The sequence below is a fragment of the Lonchura striata genome, chromosome 2, assembly GCF_050655825.1.
Source record: "Lonchura striata isolate lonStrDom1 chromosome 2, ASM5065582v1, whole genome shotgun sequence".
Classification (NCBI taxonomy): domain Eukaryota; kingdom Metazoa; phylum Chordata; class Aves; order Passeriformes; family Estrildidae; genus Lonchura; species Lonchura striata.
This window is the reverse complement of record NC_140704.1, coordinates 39,757,312-39,777,682: the sequence shown is the minus strand read 5'-3', so window position 1 is coordinate 39,777,682 and position 20,371 is coordinate 39,757,312. Positions and strand designations below refer to the sequence as shown.

The following is a 20,371-nucleotide window of genomic DNA, read 5'->3' as shown; positions in this document are numbered from 1 at the left end:
TGAGTTGGTTTACCAGCTCACACCTGCCAGATGAAGATGCTGTGCACTGTTGCTCAGAGAAAACTGCTAATTTCTCATCGTTTAAATGAAATAGTTTAAATGTTAGTGCTCCCCTCCTGTTGGAGATGCTCATCTTCCAACTTCAGTTGTACCTGTGTGATCACAATGTGGGTGAGGGACCCTCAATGAGGTCGTGTCTGTGCCCCCAGGGTGAGGGTCCCTGCTTGTTGCACTGGGGCAGTCATTCCCTAGTTGGAGAGCAGAACACTCACTGTCCTGCTGGGCAGCTGCTCTGCCTGGCCAGGATACTGCTCATCTTGCACAAAGGATATCTTCTAGCAGTGTCAAACCAGGTCCGGACTACTGTGTTTCCCTCCAAGATCTCTGCTTACTTTTACCATCATTCAGTGCTTCTTCAGTACTTTCTTCCAGGGGGAAAGGGCAAAGACCCTGTCAGACTGCATCTTGTGTTCTGTTCACACTTGGCATTTACAGTTCCTTTCCTGTGTTAGCAGCTGTTAAGACCAGGCCACATTGCCAGGAGTGAGCTGTGGGAGGACACTCACTTCCTTATTTTTCCCTTCCTTCCCTTCCCATCCTTCTGTTTCAGTGGCTCTGGGTCCTCACTGAACTTGTGTGGGCAGGTTAAATCCACTGAGGTGGCAGAAACTGTACTGTAGGTCTTCAGACACTTGGCACCTGATTGTGTTTTGCCATAGGCAGGCTGTGAGGGAGGAGATGGGAAGGTGGGATTTGAATTTGGTTTAGCTCTATTTTTTTTGGGACATGCCACAGTGTTCAGCTTGGGTTTGTCCTGTATTTTTTTCTCTCACAAATCTGTAGGAGATCCAGCTGTTGACAATTCTTTCTCCTTTCCCTTTTCTTTTCTCCCCATTCTGTAACCTCTAGTGGGGAAAAGGGTGCAGAACAAGCATGTTCAGTTAATTGAACCACAAGACAATCTGAAATACTCTTACATTTTCTCTGAGTGTGGGTTTTTTTCTTTCCTCTTCCTGATTTCTTCTTGTCTACTTGGTGGCATACTTTATCTTCATTGCTTTTGTTGAGAATTTTGTCAAGTCTCCCTTCAACATGCTTTTTTATGTTGCAGCCTTGACCAAAAACTATTATTTGTCTTATCATGCTTATTGTTGCAATTCCTTTCTCTTCTGATGATTGTGTTGGTAATTGCTGAGGGAAGAGTAGGCTCCTCTGCACGGTTGGGGTGTAGGGAGGCAGAGATCTCTGAAGCTTGCTCTTGGGGGAAGAGATTTATTGGAGAATTCAGGAATGCCCAAGCCTCGTGCTCTCAGGCGTAGCACGTGGCTGGGCTTAGGAGGACGGGGGAGGGGAGAGAGAAACGGAGGGTTTAGGAGAGGGGAAGCCCCAGGCAGGGAGGAAGTCCAAGAGAGGAGGAGAGGGCCAAGAGAGGAGAGGGCCAAGAGAGGAGAGGGCCAAGAGAGGGAGGAAGTCCAAGAGGCCGCATGGCCGCTCGGAGCCCCCTTATCAGGGGCTCCCAGGTGGGCTGGGACAAGGCATGGGCCAATGGGGTTACAGACTCTGTTTTAGGGGCAGGTACAGAGGTGCGGGATGAACCACAATCTTTTGCAGGGTGGGATGGAACAGTCCATTTCACTCCAGGATTCATCCAAGGGTAGAAGTGACATCCGGCTAGCTAAAATAACAATCATATCTATCTATCCTCTGCAACAAATTGCTTTGTAAGAGTTACTTCTTCTCACTCCTTTCCCATTTCCTATTGCTGTTAGTTTAGAATTCAGTTAACAAAAGAAAATTTGTTTACTTACTATTTTCTAAATTCCCCAAACATTATACTTTGCAAATCTAGGTTCTCTTTGCCCATGCACATTTAATGTTTTTTCCTTCTTTACCTTCACACCACAGATGCAGATTTTCCCTTCTGTGATTCATTGGGGTTTTCTTCAGTGTCTTTAGTGATTCTCATAGAAAAAGGAGACTTATTTCTTGCTTACTACCTCTTCATCCTCTTCTACATAAATGTTTGTGTTAAGCTTACCAGTTGGTGTAGTTGAATAGCTTTATTTGAAAACATCCCATTAAATTGTGTTTTGAGTTTTTTTTTAATCTGATCTGTACTTCTGTCAACCTGTCTGACAGAAAGGATTCTGCAGTGCAAGTTTGCAAAATGCTGCAATAGGAAAGGGCATTTTTACTTCTACAAAAATATTGCTAAGAAGTATGTATACAGTTGCTTTAAAGCGGAGCACTGTAAGCATTTATATCTTCAGTTACTGCACTACATACTGAAATATGGTGTCTTACTTGAGGGTGATCTGATTCCTCATTTCCCCCAGCCTCTCAATAGTCCTAGGTCATGTGATGTAAGGAAAAGCCTTGTACTCTGCTTCTTCCATAGAAGTTTGGGATAAACTCTGGCTTAAACTCTTCAGGATTTTTAAATTTACTTCAAATTGCTGCATTTTGGCACATACAACTTAAAAGCATGTAAACTTTTCTTCTTCTCTTCAGATGTGTGTGTTCTAAGCCTGAGAAACCAAGCAATGAAACATTGCGTTTGTGGAGGAGTATGAATAAGTCTGGTGAAGATATAGCATGGAGTAATCTTACAGTTTCTGTGAGTATCTGAAAGCTATGTGTATGTACTTGTGTATGTGCATATGCATAAAAAAATAAATACCTGCATGGTACCAGTGTTTATTGCATTTTTTCATCCGATTTCTTTTCTTAACTGAACCTGGAGTGTTTTTGTTAAAACTGTATTTTTGAACTCTCTTAATTTCTTCCATAAGGTTTTACACAGTCATGGTAGAGGACTAGATAAGTGAGTCCAGGGAAGTAAATACTAATATAAATGCTTAAGGCAGCCACCTTAATGCTCTTAGGCACCACAGTACTCTTCCTGAAGGTGAACATGATGAGGTGAATAAACAGGAGTTTGCTTTCTTCCAGTTCCTGAAAGAAGTATTTTTAATATGATGTGATGATGCAATTTGTAGTTGAAGTGTGGTAGTAAATATATTTCATTAGTTTATTAGACATTGGTACGAAACTCCCTACAGAATGAAAGGAACTACCTAAATATTGATTGGAAGAAAACAATTATCTGAAATTGAAAGCAACTATTCAGAATAGGCTTGAAAGTATTAATTTATGAAGTGGATATTTTATACCAGTATCTAATTTTGTGTGTAGGTGAAGAGGAAGAAAGTTACCATGTGCAAGTGCTCTGGAAAGCTTTTAGAGAGAAACACTTTCGCTGATAATTAGTTTTTTTGGGCAGTGTGCAGTGGAATAAATGCAGTTGTGTGCAACTGTTTTGATTACACTGGCATCTGACTCCCAGCTGCATCTTGAATGATTTGGATTTGCTGCTGTTTTTGTTATGCTTGCTGGGTTGGCCATCTGAGGCTGTCTAGAACAGCAGTGGATATCTGTGTATGAGCATAGACATTCACACTCTTTTGCACAGCAGAAATTCCATGTAAAACCTCAGTGCTTTACTTGACTTGTAGTAGGGCTGTTTATGTGCGACCAATGACTCCTTGTTTACCATAATCACTTAGGATGGCAGTTTCTTTTGAACTTAGTTTTTATATTTCCTTTATATTTGTTTTTTATTTTATATGTGTTTTCATCTATATGCCTTTACCTCTAAAGAATCTTTAGTCTTACCTGAGAGACAGAACTGATCCAGGATTTCATGTTATCTTATAACCAAATTAGATTGTTAAAAGGGAGAACTTTTGCCATGAGATAAATTTTCAATGAATTAAATAATAAATTAGGTTAGTGCAGTGCTGCTTCCAGCTACTTGAATTATTGGCTTGTTGTTTCCTTGTACTCTGTGTATTTACTTGAACTTTTTGCTTTGCATTTCAGTAAATTTTTTGATAACTATCATTTGACTTAGGTTTTTTTTTTTAATTTAAAGCCATTATTCACAATGCTAGCCTACTTTGCTAGAAACTTTTACTTATTATTTGGATAATCTTATTTTTTAAGACTTACGTTTTTTCCCTTAACTGAGCAAAACAAAGTCAAAGATATAGGAGAAACTGAGGAGATCCTTTTTTATGTTTGTTAGCTTAAAGTTGATGTTGGATATTCTGCTTTTCCCGGGCAGTGCTTTCTTTCAGTGCTTTGAAAAACAGAATAGAAGTAATGTGACTGTAAAGAAGTTGTTTCTTCTTGGGCATCTCCCAGCATTTTGAAATAATCAGTGGTGGCTACTGTGGCTTTTCTGGAACAGACAGCACATATATCTGGCTTTCTCAGGGTGAGGTAGTGATGAAGGAAAGAACCTCCTTTTTGGAATTATGAACTTTCTCAAATGTGTTTTATATAGAAAAGTTGGAAGCTTGGTTGAGTGTACTGAATTAGTAAAACATAGATTAAGAGCTTTTCTCTTTGCAGGAATGTTTAGAATATCATGGTGTGTTTCGTGGATCAGCTTGTGGCCATCATGGACCATACATTCCAGATGTTCTCTTCTGGTCTGTCATACTATTTTTTGCAACATTTTTCCTCTCCTCTTTCCTTAAGAAATTCAAGACCAAACGCTATTTCCCAACTAAGGTAATCCTGATTAGAGAATACACTGTTGTTACCTTGTAATATAAACCTTGGTATAATTTAATTGAGTTGAATTCTGTCTTGAGAGATTTGTTTTAAGGCAGGAAAGGAAATTAAAACCCAAAATTCAGCTAATAATTACAAAATTTAGGACATTTGAGGAAAGAAATAATCTGCAGAAAATTCGGTGCTTATTCTGTATTTTTGTAGAGTTACAACAAAACATTCTAAACTTTGAAAGACCTAAGCAGTCCATTTCACCACATTAATCAGTATTGCCAGGTAGCATTAGTAGAGACAATATTGCTGCTTTTTTCCTCACCTAGCCATACAAAACAATTAATTACTTTCCCTAAACTACTGGGTTTTGAGTGGTTCCTCAGGGGATTACTATTTCTAATAGATATTAATGTGATGATTCGTTTTAGACTGATTTATGTAACTTCTGCTAGGCAAAATGAAGTGGTTAGATCTGCTATAAACCTCAGCTCATCCCTGTAATGTCTTCCTAATGTTTAATAAAGTTATCTTCGATAATATGAAAGTATTGCAAATTATCTGCCTCCTATTGATTAAAACATGAAATATATGAATATTACTGACCTAAGGTACCAGGGACTAGCTGTGATGGCTAAGCCTCCTAATGGGATTGAGGGGAGAAGGAAAATGATGGAGTTGCTTAAATGAGTGAACAGCTGTACAGAATACTTGTCTTGTGCAACTTCATAGTATGCGGCAGACAGCTTAAATTTTAAAGTAACAAGAAAAAATAGATAATGTTCAGTGGTGTGGTATAATATAAATAAACTTCACTTTTCATAAGGGAGAAAATCGTCTTTCTACACATGCAAATTATAACGGTAAAAAGCAAGACTTAACACAAGTCTTTTCTTTATAGGTCCGTTCCACCATCAGTGACTTCGCAGTATTTCTGACCATAGTAATCATGGTTTTGATTGACTATTTTGTAGGAGTACCTTCTCCTAAGCTTCAGGTTCCAGAGAAGTTTGAAGTAAGAAACAAAACTTTTTGAAAAACATAACTTTTAAAATTATTGCAGTTTTATAAACAGAAGAACAATCGAGTTGTATAGAAACAAAAATTTCTCTTTTTTGATTGCAATGTAGTTGATCAAGTAGTTTCTCTTTTCTGTTTTGGATGTATGTCTCATCTAACAGGAGGAAGTTGTGTTTTATTATTACTGAAAGGGAAGCATTCTTTTGTGCAAATGTACAAAATGAAGGAATTGAATGGATTTGTTTTAATCTTTTCTATATAAATGTCACGTTCACCTGTAATAGCTAAATCAATTTTTTGGTCAAAGCCATTAGGAAAAAAAACCTAAACATAGACTTAAGAGACTGATCTGTTGTTTATTGAAACTGTTTGTAGTAATAAAATCTGCATTCTATTTTAGTAGTTTAATATTCATTGTTGATGGGTTGTTTTTTGTTTTTTTTTGGTTTTTATTCAGCCCACCCGTAAAGACCGAGGATGGTTCATTGATCCTCTTGGAAGCAATCCTTGGTGGACACTCTTGATTGCTGCTCTTCCTGCTTTACTCTGCACCATTCTTATTTTCATGGATCAACAAATAACAGCTGTTATTATAAACAGGAAAGAACATAAACTGAAGGTAAAAGTAATTTTTGCTGAAGTCTAATGATGTGGAAGTCAGATTTACTGAAAATCAGACTCATTCTGCAAATTTGTGAAATTACTATCAGTTGCTAAATATAAATAGACTAATCAAGAACAAATGTAACTTGTTCAAATATAATTTGTTCTCAAAGTATTTGACTTTTGTAGTTGTAGATTGTTCACCTGCTGAGTTAGACATATGATCATAGAAATAGAAAGTTTTTCAGGTTATTTGTTTGCTTAATTTTACAGAAAGGCTGTGGTTATCATCTTGATCTGCTCATGGTTGGTATTATGTTGGGAATATGTTCTATCATGGGCTTACCGTGGTATGTTGCTGCAACTGTCCTGTCTATAAGTCATGTTAACAGCCTGAAAGTTGAATCTGAATGCTCAGCACCAGGAGAACAACCAAAGTTTTTGGGAATCCGGGAGCAGCGAGTGACAGGATTGATGATTTTTGTGCTGATGGGGATGTCAGTGTCCATGACTTCTGTGTTAAAGGTAAAAGAGTTTTCCCAAAATATTTACTTTGTGCTTTTGATGTTGTGATTTAGCATTTCATAATGCAAGAAAGTTCTATTATGTTAAGTAAGATGTACCTGGACTCATTCTCAAATTGCTTTTCTAGGAACAGATGTTAATTGAATAGAGACAATATGGAAGGATGCAAGAAAATGAAATCTGAGAAAGCTAGAAATGTAGTGAAGAAAGCAACCTTTTCCTGTCTCACGTGATTTTCTTGCCAGCTCTTTTTTAGTTTCTTGAGTTCATGTTACCTCAAAACTGTAGTTTTTATGTGAATGTGTAAAAGAGAGAAAAGGAGTGTGAAGTAGTTACTTGAGCAGAAGTAATATAGTGTAGCAGAAGGAACAGAAACATTGCTTTAAAAGGGAGAAATAACATTTTTCTCTTCTTGTTCTTCAGTTTGCTAAACTTAATTTGGTTTTTAGAATGTCAAGATTATTTTGTGCATCATCACAGTGCAATGGTGATTTTGCAGGTTGTGTTGTAGCATCACATTACACTTTAATCTCTTAATTTATATCCTTAGTGACCTTTCAATGACTCTGTTGAAAAAAAATTACTTAATTCAGTTGGATTTTGCTCAGATTTGCTAAAATTTGTTCAACTTCTACTTTGTTGTTTCAAATCCAGTAGTTAAAAGCAGAAATGAAAGAACCATCTTTTTCTTGCCAGAAATGTAGATATTGCATAACTGCTGATATTTCTAAAGAACTTTGTAAAAGTCTGTTTAAACAGAGACAGATCTCAAGTAATTTCATAAGAAACATAGCTTCTCAAATTTAGATAATGGGAAAGAATAATCCGGTAAATATGTAGCTATAGTTTAATAAGTAGTTATGTATTATAAATTTTAAATGGTTGACCATTTGTATATCTGTTAAAGAATGTAAAGGTCTGAAAAGAATAAGGCCATAGCAGTTACTAAAAAACAGTATTCAGATTTTACAATCTCTCATTAAAAACTTATCAGGAGCTCAGCTGTATAATGTGAATAATGAGAATCAAAAGCAGAAACACTGAAATAGATTTATTGTTACTCAAAAGCAAAAATTAAAAGTGCTGGTTTCTGAAGTAAAGTGTTTTAAACCCCCTTATTTTAACTTCTTTTTCTTAGAAACGAATACTTTTTGGTTTATGTGCCCAGGGTAATAGGAATGGAAATATTACTCTTTGCTGTTTAAGGAATTTTTGTTTGTTTGTTTGTTTGTTTTGTTATTGTGCAAAAGAAGGAAGGAGAACAAAACCTTGCATCTGTCAGTTGCTGTGCTTTTGTTCCATGTGTGGATTTATACTGATTTAATGCAGTAGAAAATACTATATGAAATTACAGAACTTAGAGTGAAGACACTAGCCACACACACACAGATGCAGTAGTAAATTCCTAATAATTTTATTTCAAGCTGTTTAAATAAAGGCTTTTGTTCAGTCTTAATAGTAGCAGTTTTTATTAAGATTTCATGTTGTATCTTGGCTGTCCTTTATTTGGAATCTTAATGAATGCAGGAGCAAAGAAGGCTTCATTGCAAAGGTTTGATGCAAGTGCCACTGAAATCAGTGGACAATTTTGTTATCTTAGCTTTAAATTATATAAAAATATAAAATCACACTGTACTACATTATAATGTGGCAATTTCATGAAGTTGTACAGAATACAGTAGTCTTGATACCGTTCCTATCAAATAGCAACATAAAGCAGTATACTTAGCATGAATAGAAATTTTTCTTGCAACCTAGAAAATTGAGTGGATGAGCAGTCAAGGCAGAACTACTTTTTTATTCTGGTGATAGCCTTGTTAGTGCTAGGGTTTTTTGTTGCTCAATTACATATATGCGTTCCTTTAAATAAAAGTCCTCAGATATCACTTAAGTAAAATATAAAGTAAAAAACAACTTGGTCTGTGTCTGTCATTGCTACGGACTGCTCTCTTGTGTCATGTTGATTCCACTTTTAACTGTGGGTGTTTTCTCCTCCCCAGTTTATTCCAATGCCAGTTTTGTATGGAGTCTTTCTTTACATGGGAGTATCTTCATTAAAAGGCATTCAGGTAAAGTCTGATTTTAACGAGCAGTTTGCTTTTGTTTAACACTGAATGAAAAGGAAACTGTAACACCCTGCATTATGTGAGCCACAATAAAGTTGTTCCATATTGTCTGAATAGCATGTAGGATAATTTCCTGAGTGTCATGTTCAGGTATTTGTTCTTAAAATATTATGTCTTCCCTTATCAGTTATTTTCTATTTATTCTTTCAACAGTGTAGCTAAGAAACAATTTTTCTGAAATATTCTTGAATTTTTTATTATTAGTGGGGGTGGGAGACAACCCATGCAAAACACCCCACCAGTTCTACCCCCTTGAACATTCACTGTCTTTCATTAGTATTTAATTTGGGATTATCTTACATTTCTGTAGTCGCCTAAAATTTTTTTTTTTTCTTCTGGAGAGGCAAAAAATAATAACTGAAGAATGATTTTATTTTCCATGCAGTTTTTTGACCGTATAAAACTGTTTGGAATGCCTGCCAAACATCAGCCTGACCTGATTTACCTACGTTATGTGCCACTCTGGAAGGTCCATATCTTTACAGTTGTTCAGCTTACTTGTCTAGTTCTGTTGTGGGTGATCAAAGCCTCTGCAGCTGCTGTTGTTTTCCCTATGATGGTAAGTTTTCTGGTTTGCAAGTTAATAATTTCTGTACAGTAATTTTTTAAACAGCATGTATTATTCAGGGTCTCTTGAGAAGATGTTTGCTGCCTCTAAGAAAGAAGGGAGTGGGAAAGAAACAAAAAGCCCCTGTAGTACAAGCTATTCACTTTTGAAACAAAAGACTTCTCATTTCCTGCAAACAAGCAATTCAGTTGTGAATAGCTATTGAAAGTGCAAATAATTTACCTTTGCAGTAAGGTAACATCTAGTACTAGAAAAAAGGGCTTCAGTTACAGATTTTGAGTGTACTGAAAGTGTGTGTGCATTTTTGTTCATTTAAATAGTTCGAAATAAAGTACTTTGTCTGTGGTTCCCTTTAGGTTCTAGCATTAGTGTTCATTCGCAAGCTCATGGATTTATGTTTCACCAAAAAAGAGCTTAGCTGGCTTGATGATCTTATGCCAGAAAGTAAAAAGAAGAGAGATGATGATGAAAAGATAAAAGAGAAAGAAGTAAGTGTGAAAACAATCAAACTGAGCATGTTGTAAATTTCTAGCAAAATACCTAAAGCAATTCAAAGAATTTTATGTGACCTGAGCATATGGCCTTATATACCAGATACACATGGTGAAATTCTTCACTAATGAGATTAAATTCTTTACTAGAGGAATAGTTGCTGATGTTTAAGGAATTAAGTCACTGTTTCAATTATGCCATTACAAACTATGATTCTTATTTGATTTCTTATTATTATAATTTTCAAACAAAGAGGAAAGAAGCAGTTGTTAGCACAAAAATGTTAGGGTTTTTTGGCTTTCATCAAATAAGAAGGAAAGAAAATGGAGAGCGAGAGACAAAGGAGAGAGAAGTGGTGGAGTAGGATTTCTTTATTCTGCTTCAATTAGTCAAAAAAGTGTTCATAATATCAGGGACATTTTACTCACGTGTATTTGTGGAGCTGTCATTTAGTGCAACTGCTAGTTACTAGTAATACAATAATACAGCTTTTGGAACTTCTCCATCAAAGTCCTGCCTTGCTGTATGCCACCTAGATAAAATCCTTGTGAAGCTGGTAGGATTTAATGCAGTCTCCCATGCCTCCTGCCTTAATAAAACACTTCTAAGAGGAAAGATCATAAGATCTTTCTCCTGTATTCAACTGCAGTACCTACATGGAAGTGCCTTTTGCCCATACAGAATACCAGTCATATAACTTGAATAACTTCAGATACTGTTGTGATTTCTGCTATGTGAATAATTTTACAAACCTGTTACTTGGAATTTACAGGAAGCAGAGAGAATGTTTTCAGAAAGTGACAGTGTACACCTTGCATATGGAGAAGCAAACCTGGATTTTCCTGTAAAAACCCTGAAATACAGGTATAGAATAATGTGTTTGTTTAAAAGTTCTTTTATCTGAGCCTGTAATTTGCTTTATATTAAGTCTGTAATTTGCCTTATATATTTATATTTATCTGTGTTATATTAAGTTGGTTATGTATGAGTTGAAATCATTTTTTTCCCCAAGCTGGTAACTTAGCCATGATTAGGAAACATGAACACCTATCTCATGGTGCTACATTAGTATTTGTATATTGCATTGTTCTTTACAACTGCATCTTAATTATAAATTTACATGACCATCTTGAACAGATCAGATGACTCAGTTTCCACCAGCTGTACTAAAGGTGAAGAAGCATCCTTGGTCAGTTTTGATGGAATATTTGTGTGCTACTGTGCATGAAATGCTGAGCATTAAGCAACTAATAGCATCAGTTGAGCCATGTGTTTGCCAGCCACTTGGGATTTTCAGAAGAAATCTAAGTGTGGAATTACTTGGTTTATCTAAGCAAAGGCTAAAGTAATAATTTCTTTGGTACAAAAAAAAAAATTTTACAGGCAGCCATTTTTACTTGGAAATGATGTTTTCTGAACATAAATGTACAAATAAATTCTCTTCCAGAAAAGGAAGTACTGGAATTTCAGTAATGGAAATGCTTTCAGCTTTGGTAGGCATTTTCTCAGTTGGTGTCTCCCTTACTGGGGTTGTATTTAGCTGAGTTGTCAGGTATTCTTAGCTGTTCAACATGACTTTAAGATGTGGTAGATAAATAGGTTACAATTTTTCTTTTCCTCTCTTAATACTTAAGGGTTCCTATTTTAAAATTTTGCCTTCCTATGGATCTAGGGTAGAACCTAATACGGGGTACTACATCACTACTACTACATGTTGGGTAGTACCTAGGGTATGCCCTTATGTGAGTTGGGAACAGACAGAAATTTGGATTAGACAGATACACCTGCTGAGTGCTGTTGTCTATTCTGAGAGCAGGCTTAATCAGACTTAAGCAACTTGAATGAAAATGGTAAAGCTTTTCTAAAAAAACCCAGCATTTGAGTTACTAATTGCTCTCAAGTAGAGCTGTGACTTCATCAGCTGTGTATTTTGTATGTATTCTGCTGCTTTGTATGTCTTGTGGGGATCCCTGAGGAAAAATGGCTTTGAAAGTTTTTTCTGCCATTTGAAAAACTTAGAGATGACTTGGGGTATATTCTGAAGCTTAAATAAGTAACAGAACAGAAAGCAGACTACACCTGAGTGTTGTACATGTAACTGTGTGGAGGATAAAAGTGGAAACAGGCTTTAAAATTTATCATCTATGAAGATAAACTTATCTTCTGCAGCACTTGGGAGATGGGTGGTCTGGCAAAAGAACCTTGCAAAATATCTAATAAGGCTTTTGAGGGAAAAAAACCACATTTATCTGTCAAGATAATTGGAATTTCTAGATTTTTAAGAGTTTAAAATCTCACTTGAATTTTTGGTATTTCATTAAACTTTTTTCTTTTGCCCTTGATTATTTCCTAGAAGCCCCTTAAAGTAACTGATTAGTGAAAGCTTTTGCACAACAGTGTGATTCAATTAATTATTTCTGGGCATGCAAAATAATTTTCTGAACTTAGGCCTGGGTTACCTCTCAAGTGTTTTCAATATCTTACTGGAATCTGTGTGAAAACCTGTTTTGAAATGATGTGTAATTATGGTAGTGCTAGTGAGTTAAATTTTCAGGTTTTTGTTGAAGTATCCTTTTAAGAGATGAGCTCAACTTGTGGCTGTGTAAATATTGCAAGAAGGCACAACTGATGTAAATGATGAGTGAAAGTAAGTATAATAGTGTTGCTAGGAATTGAATACTAACCAGAAAGTATGTTTGTTCTTTAGCATTGATCCCTCAGTTGTAAACATATCAGACGAAATGGCCAAAACTGCACAGTGGAAGGCTCTTGCCATGAGTACTGAGAATGCCAAAGTAACCAGAGCTAACTTGAGGTAGCTATAATTACTCACACCTTTTCTAACTATCATCTTATGTTTAGCAGCTGTACTTGTATTTATTGAACAATATCTTTAAAAAATGTGGTTTATAAATCTGAGTTACTTGCTTCTTACTTTAGAAAAACTTGAATTTGAGCTTAATTCTTCCTCTTTACTCTGAAGTTTATCAGTTTCTACAAGGAATTGTTTTATTACTATTTTTTTAATGTATAATCTTAAATAGTAATTTTTAAATTACTATTTATTTACTTAGTACAAGCATTTATTACTCTGATGAGCTTAGGGTTTCTAAATACTAGAGTGTACATGAGCATGGTTTGATGCTGAATAATACAAATTCCCCTGAGAATACAAGGTAAGTCCAGCACTTTTGTTTTTGCTTTGTATTGCCATAGATCTGCCCTGTTTTTGTGGGTGAGTGCCTTGCTTTTCATCAACTCATTTTTAATATCTAAAAATTAAACCTGTCTCAAATACTATATTCATTGAATCTGAAATATACTTGAATGAAATACATGGACAAATCATGAGTCCTCAGTGCTGAGAACATTCCCTGTAAGCTGACACACATCTTCTATGCTGTCCAGTATCCTTTCTTCTCTGTGAGCTCCCCATCAAAGAACAAAGTCTGAATGTGATAGATCATTCTGCTATTCTGTCCTAATTTCTTCCCTGTCTGTCTGAATCTATCTAGAGAAACAAGCCAAGACATGACTGTTTGTCTCCAGAATATCCCCAGCTTCTTCAAAGGCTTATAATTTTAGGGACTGGTATCTGTGGACTGCTCATAATCCACGTAGCTATTGCTTTGTACTTTTTATGTAGGAAAGGGGAGAATGGGCATGCCTTCTTCAGAAAACTAAACCTAAGCAATTCTGTTGTCTATTGTGCGCATCTTCTATTGGTTGATCCTTTTCAGCCAGTTCTGTCAGAGAAAGACATTTGAGAGATACAAAATTGTCAGGTTTTGTATAAAATTACATCTCAGTGAAAGTGTTTACGGTGAGGAGGGAGTGTTCATACTCTGTCCAAGGCTGGAGCATTCCTACTCTGTTCATGGCTCTGTCCAAGCCATCTCAGGTACTGTTGGAAGCACTAGCAGTGACCTAGCACTTGTATACCATCTGTCTATTCACCATGTGCATTGCTCCAAACGAGGCATGGAAATATGCTGTTTTGGCTAGACAGCAGGTCAGCCAAGGGTAAAGGAGACAGAGCTTTGAGGTGTACTGTAAGAGGAAAAGCTTAAGAGGCTCACCAGTGCAGGCACCATTTCCAGTGAATGTCTAGGCTGTATTGTTTAAGCATTTTTCAAATGTTAAACACACATTTAATTAAACATTTCAAAAACTTGTATACCACATGAGTGAGACCATCAAGAAGACAGATTGAAGATACAAGAGACTGTGTGTCAGTGTACCCTCCTCATTTAATAAGTTTTGTTCTTTCATGCTAAATTCATAGAAGAAGCCCATTTGTGGATGATTCTAGTGAATTATCTGATAGCCAATGAAGGCTTGAAGAGATACATACATGTACTTCTTTTTCCAGAAGAATTAAAATGTTTAGATTTGGTGTCAGGCAGTTCTAATTTAGTACAATTTCATCTCTCACTTTCCTGTTTCCTGAGTATGCTAAGTTAGTATGGAATTATATGCAATACTAGCAAATCAGGCTTCTGATCAGTTTGCAGTGTTTTTTTGTTGTGCTTAGCCTTATATTCATTATTCCTTCTATTCATTATGTTTTGCTGTAGGACATTTCCCTTTGATTCTATAACATACCCTGCTTGAGCTTAGTACAGTAAAAAATCCATCTTGGTAGGGAACTAGCTAAAACTACAAATGGAAAGTAAAAACCACTGGTGCCAGAAACCAGCTTTTTAACAGGCAATCTGATATTGCATTAATCTTGAAAATGTTGAAAGACAGACTTCCTGAGCTCAACTCAATTGGTTGCTGGTTTTATTATTTTATATACTTTCTTTGCCTCCTCTTGAGATTCAGAGGTGTCACTACTGGTCATTCAAAAGTAATTTCCAGTAAATTACTTATTTGAGTTCTACTAAGATTTTTCTGCATAACTGTCTTCATCTGGTGGTACAGATGGACATGTAGTGCTGTAGTGAAAATGGTTCTATAGGCACTGCTATTTTTAGATTTATATTCAAATACTAGTGTACTTCAAAGGAGGCATGTCTTTTATAATTCCAGGTGACATTTGTGTGGGTTGGCATGATTTATTAAAAAAATATATTTTAAAAAAGAGAAATTTGTAATTTTTTTTTTATTGTTCTAAATTGATCCCGATTGCCTTTTCTTTCTACCTCAACCATCTATTGTAGTTTACAGAATCTGTGGAGTCCCAGCACACTTGTATCTTCTAGGAGATCCAGAACTTTTCTCTTTGCATGAATTTCTTTTTTTTTTCCTTGAAGAGCAACTCTACACATGCATCATCTCTTCTGAAACTCGCCCTCCTCTTCTGCTGTTCTATTTCATCTTATACTGATTTCCAACTACCTTGGGACATCCCTTGTTGTCCTTCAGTCAGGCACTATTCAGTGTCTGTGTCCCTGAGAGTGTCAGTTGTTCAGGTGCCAGGTGTTCAGGTTGTCTTTAGGGTCTTCTGCTTCACTTGAATGGACACTTAGACAAGTTTCTAACTGTCCTCTGCTGTTGTTGGAAGTATGTTTTCCCCTTTTGTACTGACTGAAATGTCCTCCCATCCTTGTGAACAGATGGTTTCCCTGCCCAAAAGACATACAGTAATATTGCTTGTTATGTCTTTTTGAGTACTTTTACCTAGACAGTTTTGCAGGCTGTGTTGGGGGTTGGTTTGTGTGTTTTTCAAGATGTTTTGTGTGAACAGTTTCAAATCAATAAAAGCGGCGGAATTGGATATGGTATTTATGAATGAGGTATTTGTGATTTCTCTCTTAAGTTTGTACTGTTTCTGTGAATATTATTTAACAGTTACTAAAATGTAATAGAAATGCCTCATTATAAAAACATCCTTATGTAAATACTTTCACTGTTCATTTTGAAGTATAAAACATTTGAAATTTAACCTTTCCTAAAGTGCGCCAGACTTTACATTTTCTTTTTTGTTTTCAAACAGCCCTGAAAAACCAGAAAGTGTGAAAATAGAAGTGGAAAATTCACCTGTTGTGAGATACGTGGATGCTGAAACATCTTTATAGAATGGAACCAATGGGAATTGCGTGTATTTGTGTGTGTATATATATCACTGTAGGATATTATACCATGGAAGTGTGATTTCCAGTTTAAGGAGCAACATGTATTTAATTTCTGTCATTGTTTAGGGCACTGTAGATATGCTTGCATAATGCGAAGATTTTCCCAGCAAGTAAGATGAATGGTAATCACACTTCAGCTATTTATTTTATTTGGAAATTTTATTTTCATTTTTAAATAGGAAGACTGTAATGAATGCTTTTTATTTTTCAATAATCAATATGTGCATATAAGTTACATCAGCTTTTGCTGATGATTACTGGTCCACATTGCTTAACATTTTGCAATACCTCTGTTTATAATGTGCGCTACAGAAGTTTTGTTTCCCGTGCAGGCAATTAGTACTTGTTTTTTCAGGGTATACTTTTTTTGTGGTTTCATAGAACAAATGTTCATGTGCTGTTGACAAGAACTACTGTGTTTTATGTCTCCACTCCATGCTAGTGTTTTTTGGATTCTGTCTCTCCTTCTGTACAGGAGTGGCTTAGAGCCTAAGTCAGGTAGTTAGTTAAGCCTTAAAATGTATCTAAATACCCTGGTGTGCTGCTTTCTTTGTTGTTTTTTTTTTTTTTAATTCTTCTGAGTTTTCATTATTGTCCAGTAGCAGTATGAGTGCAGTAATGGTAGTTACAGTCCCAAGTCAGTATTTGCCATTCTGGACACTCCATGTTTACACAATATAAATTGGATTTACAGGCAGCAATTGGTCTATAGGAAATTATAAGTACTTACCACATCAGTACTATTGAATTCTTTTCTTCCTGTTTTTGCTTACCTTTTAACCCATAGACTTTCAGTGTCTGATTTATTCAGCTTTAAGATTTTAGAGTATTTCATATCTTCATCAAATATACTTCTTGATTAATAAATTTTTAAATTTACTGTGTATTTGATTAAGTTAGATGTAGCTCAGTTCTGGAATAGGTTTATGATCAGTATTATTTTATGGATTACTAATTGTTCGTGGTATTTGTATGTACAGTTCTGATCCTCTCCATTGTAAAGGGCATATATGGTAACACACCAACTTATTTTTAAACACATTATTTATTTTAATTAGTATAAATTTCTATCATGTAAGATGAATTGAAAAAATAAATATTCATTTATTAAAATAAGTGGGATTTTTTGGGGACTCCACTGATAAAGATGCAGTCAGTGCATTTATTGTACTTACATTTTCAAGTTCTAGTGTTGAGCATTATAATATTTGAAATAATGAGAATTTTATATATAAATGAAAATCTTGATCACTTACTGTGCAGTTTCCATTCTTAATATTTTTTTGCCTTATGCCTTAGCTTTTTTGGCTTTAATTTCCAACATTATCTCTTTACATTCTGAATTGCCACTAGCCCTTTCTGGATGCATTACAATGGCTTTAATTAGAATCTGTGCTCATTTAATACTAGAAGATGCTGTTTGCTTAATTCTGCTTTTGGCAGAGTTGGGAGTTTTACCATGGACCAAGTGATAAAATTCTCAACAATTGCAAAAGGAGCTGATTCTGGAGGAGGGCAGACTTTATCTGAAAATACTACTTGAGGTGGAATTTTGGTGCTCTTCAGCCAAGTGTCACCTGTAGAGAAGGTAATTGTATATTACAAAAATAAAGCAATCAGTGGGAATAAATAGAAACATTTAAAAATAGTATTTACGTTACATGGACTGTTGCTGTTCCCTTTAAATGTAATACAATTATTTAACCTTTTGGTTTCCTTTTTTTCATTTAACTGAATTCTGAGAAGACAGTTAAAAGAAAGGACATCATAGTGTACAGCAATATGAATAATGGTATCCAAACTGTCATAACAGGCTCGGGTCAGCGGCTAAGCCAGAGAGGTCTGCATTACCAGTTTGACCAATACTGTGTAGTGACCTGCATTCTTAGATAGTCGTGTAGCTTGTGCCTTAGTTTGACTTTGTGCTCTTTCAGAAAACAGCCCATGGTTTCCCTCTGATCAAACTGAGATAACAACAAAACTACAGCAGATGGTTTCTCCAGATTTTCTACATTTAAAAAAACCTCCAACAACACCCATCTGCACGTCAGTATTTGACTACTAAGTACCTCTTCCTCTGAATCAAGGACGGAAGAGAAATTTTGAGCATTCATGTAGTATCATCCACAATACAGTACTTCTGTCCTCCCAATAGTATTTTATGCTTCCTGTTCTGAGTCCTGCAATGGTTTCCAAAGACCCAAAAAATTTACTAGAAGCCTCTTGGATTTAGAACTCTTTAAACTGGAAATCAGGGTTCCATGGTGCTGCACACTTGGTATTTGATTTCTACTTCAGAAGGGTTACGTTTTGGTTAATATTACAGGAAGTGGGTATATTTTGAGTAATGTTGAAAAGAAACAAAACCAAAGCCCCACAAGTCTAATCACAGTATTTATTTTAATTGTGTAGATATTTTAATCAGTGCCAGAAATACCATGACTTGGCAAACTAGTTTACAATGACCTTTAGTTCCAGGGTTCTTGGGCAATAGTTATACTTGCACTTTCTTCCCATATGAACAGGAGAAGACATGGTATTAAGTGCGTAAATCCCTGTTGCTATTGTATGGTTAAGTGATTGACTGCTCATTTTACACCTTCTCTGCTTTAAAATCACACATAGTATTAAAGTAAAACAGCTAAGGATGTAGTTTATTGTATGGAGATATATGTTTTGCCTTAATGGATGCAAAAGAGCAGTGACAAATGCTGTGCACTGATTTTTATTTTTTTTTCATAGGGCTTAAGCCCTGTAAAACTACGCCAATGGATTTCCATTCCAACATCTAGAGGAAAAATAAACAGCCCTGCACTTTTTATAGATGCCTTGGTTTCCTGGAATGGAGCTTAGTGCTACTGTGTACCTGGCTGCAGAGCCACCTCAGGAAGTCCCTCTTTTTTTTTCCCCCCCCTTCTTTTTCCTTTTTTTTTTTTTTTCCTAATTTATTTATAAATATTAATGTTTACATGAAATTTAGGTCTTAATTTTGACCACTCCATTTAAATATAATCTAAAATGTATCACTTAAAATGCAGTTTTGTGTTTAAATTATATTATAAAAAACTCTTTACCGTTTTCGTATGCATTACAGTGACATGTTTTACATTCTGTTTACATATGCCCAAGTAAACAACAATTTTCTCGTAGATGAACTTTGCAGCTCTGACATATTTTATACAATTGTTCCGCAAAATGTTCCAAATTGCCAAGTTTGTCATCTTAAAACCTGTCAGGGTAGAACTTGGTGCCCTAATGACTTTGGGATCTTTTTCAACCAAGTATCTTTGCCATTTTTTCTTTGTTTAATGCAAGTTCTCCCATAAATTATCATTTGCTTCATCTGCATCTCTGTCTTTATACGGCCACTTCCTAATTCATGCCCTTTGCAAAGGCAGGTTTGACAGGCTGTAAAATATTTCTGTACCAAATGGGTCACGTTGCAGAGCCTGTGCTGCTCTAAAGGGTTTGTCTTGTACATAGGTTCTGTAAATCATAAAGTGAATGGTTCATGCTCTCAGTTCACAAATGTAATCTGTCAGGCGAGCACCACAGCAGCTTAGTTGTCTTTTTGCTTTCTTATGATTAGTAATGTTTTAATTATTCATCTAGGACAAAATTATCAAGTACAATGAAATGTGGGAAATACTTTGTTTATACCAACAGTAATTTATTTTATGGCAAATTTTAAGACTATAGATGCACACAGCTTTGAGTCAGCATAAGTGTAGTGCTATAAATAAAGCAAATTGCTCCACGAGTTTGTGAATTTTATTTTATAATGTTTTTAGTGAAAACTCATAGGACTTTGTAGTTGGCATTGAACTTTGCCTAAAGACACTTTCATATTGCATTTAGTATCTGTTGACATTTATTTGGAATAATGAATGAGTTTGAAAATCAATACTTTTCTAAATGACTTTATTGGAAAGACACATCATTTCTAGTAATTTCCTTTCTATTGTTGCTGATGCTCCTTTGCAAAGGTGTCTTCCAGGTTCAGTTTTTGCAGCTGAACTATGGTTTTGATTTTAATATTCTTTATTTGAAATGTGATTACATACTGTATGGTTCGAATTTTTTATGACTGCTTTTCTAATTACAGTGACATTTTCTTACTTCATAAACAAATCCAAAGCAAATGAAAACATTATTCCAACTTTAGAATCAATATTCAGTTGATACAGAAAACAACTCTCAGACTTGTCTCTAATGTGATTCAGCCTTTGTGTTGTTTTAATTACTGTTAGAATAAAGCTATCTTTTGTAACGTTTCAGAAAGTTGGTAAAAGCAATAAACAATCTCTGGACTCCCTTCGGGCCGCTGCTGTTTTCATTGCCCCGGGCCCGGGCGCTGCTGGGGCGGGCCGGGCCGGGGCTCCCCC

At 35.7% G+C, this 20,371-nt stretch overlaps 1 protein-coding gene across 21 annotated transcripts in view; it reads left to right on the top strand.

Moving 5' to 3' along the window:
* The window catches only part of SLC4A7 (solute carrier family 4 member 7), a 93,747-nt gene extending 73,446 nt beyond the window's left edge, over positions 1-20,301 (top strand). For 13 of the 21 annotated variants that reach the window (XM_085569122.1, XM_085569141.1, XM_085569222.1 and 10 more), the window contains 11 exons: positions 2,512-2,617; positions 4,417-4,578; positions 5,474-5,587; positions 6,050-6,211; positions 6,469-6,720; positions 8,721-8,789; positions 9,232-9,405; positions 9,771-9,902; positions 10,679-10,770; positions 12,614-12,721; positions 15,848-20,301. In XM_085569122.1, the coding sequence (XP_085425248.1) occupies positions 2,512-2,617; positions 4,417-4,578; positions 5,474-5,587; positions 6,050-6,211; positions 6,469-6,720; positions 8,721-8,789; positions 9,232-9,405; positions 9,771-9,902; positions 10,679-10,770; positions 12,614-12,721; positions 15,848-15,929 (1,453 nt within the window). In that variant the 3' untranslated portion in view covers positions 15,930-20,301. Of the gene's footprint in view, positions 1-2,511; positions 2,618-4,416; positions 4,579-5,473; positions 5,588-6,049; positions 6,212-6,468; positions 6,721-8,720; positions 8,790-9,231; positions 9,406-9,770; positions 9,903-10,678; positions 10,771-11,043; positions 11,096-12,613; positions 12,722-15,847 lie in introns of all 21 variants that reach the window. The other 8 variants (XM_085569168.1, XM_085569178.1, XM_085569190.1 and 5 more) reach the window with 5 other exon arrangements.
* The last annotated feature ends 70 nt before the right edge of the window (positions 20,302-20,371 follow it).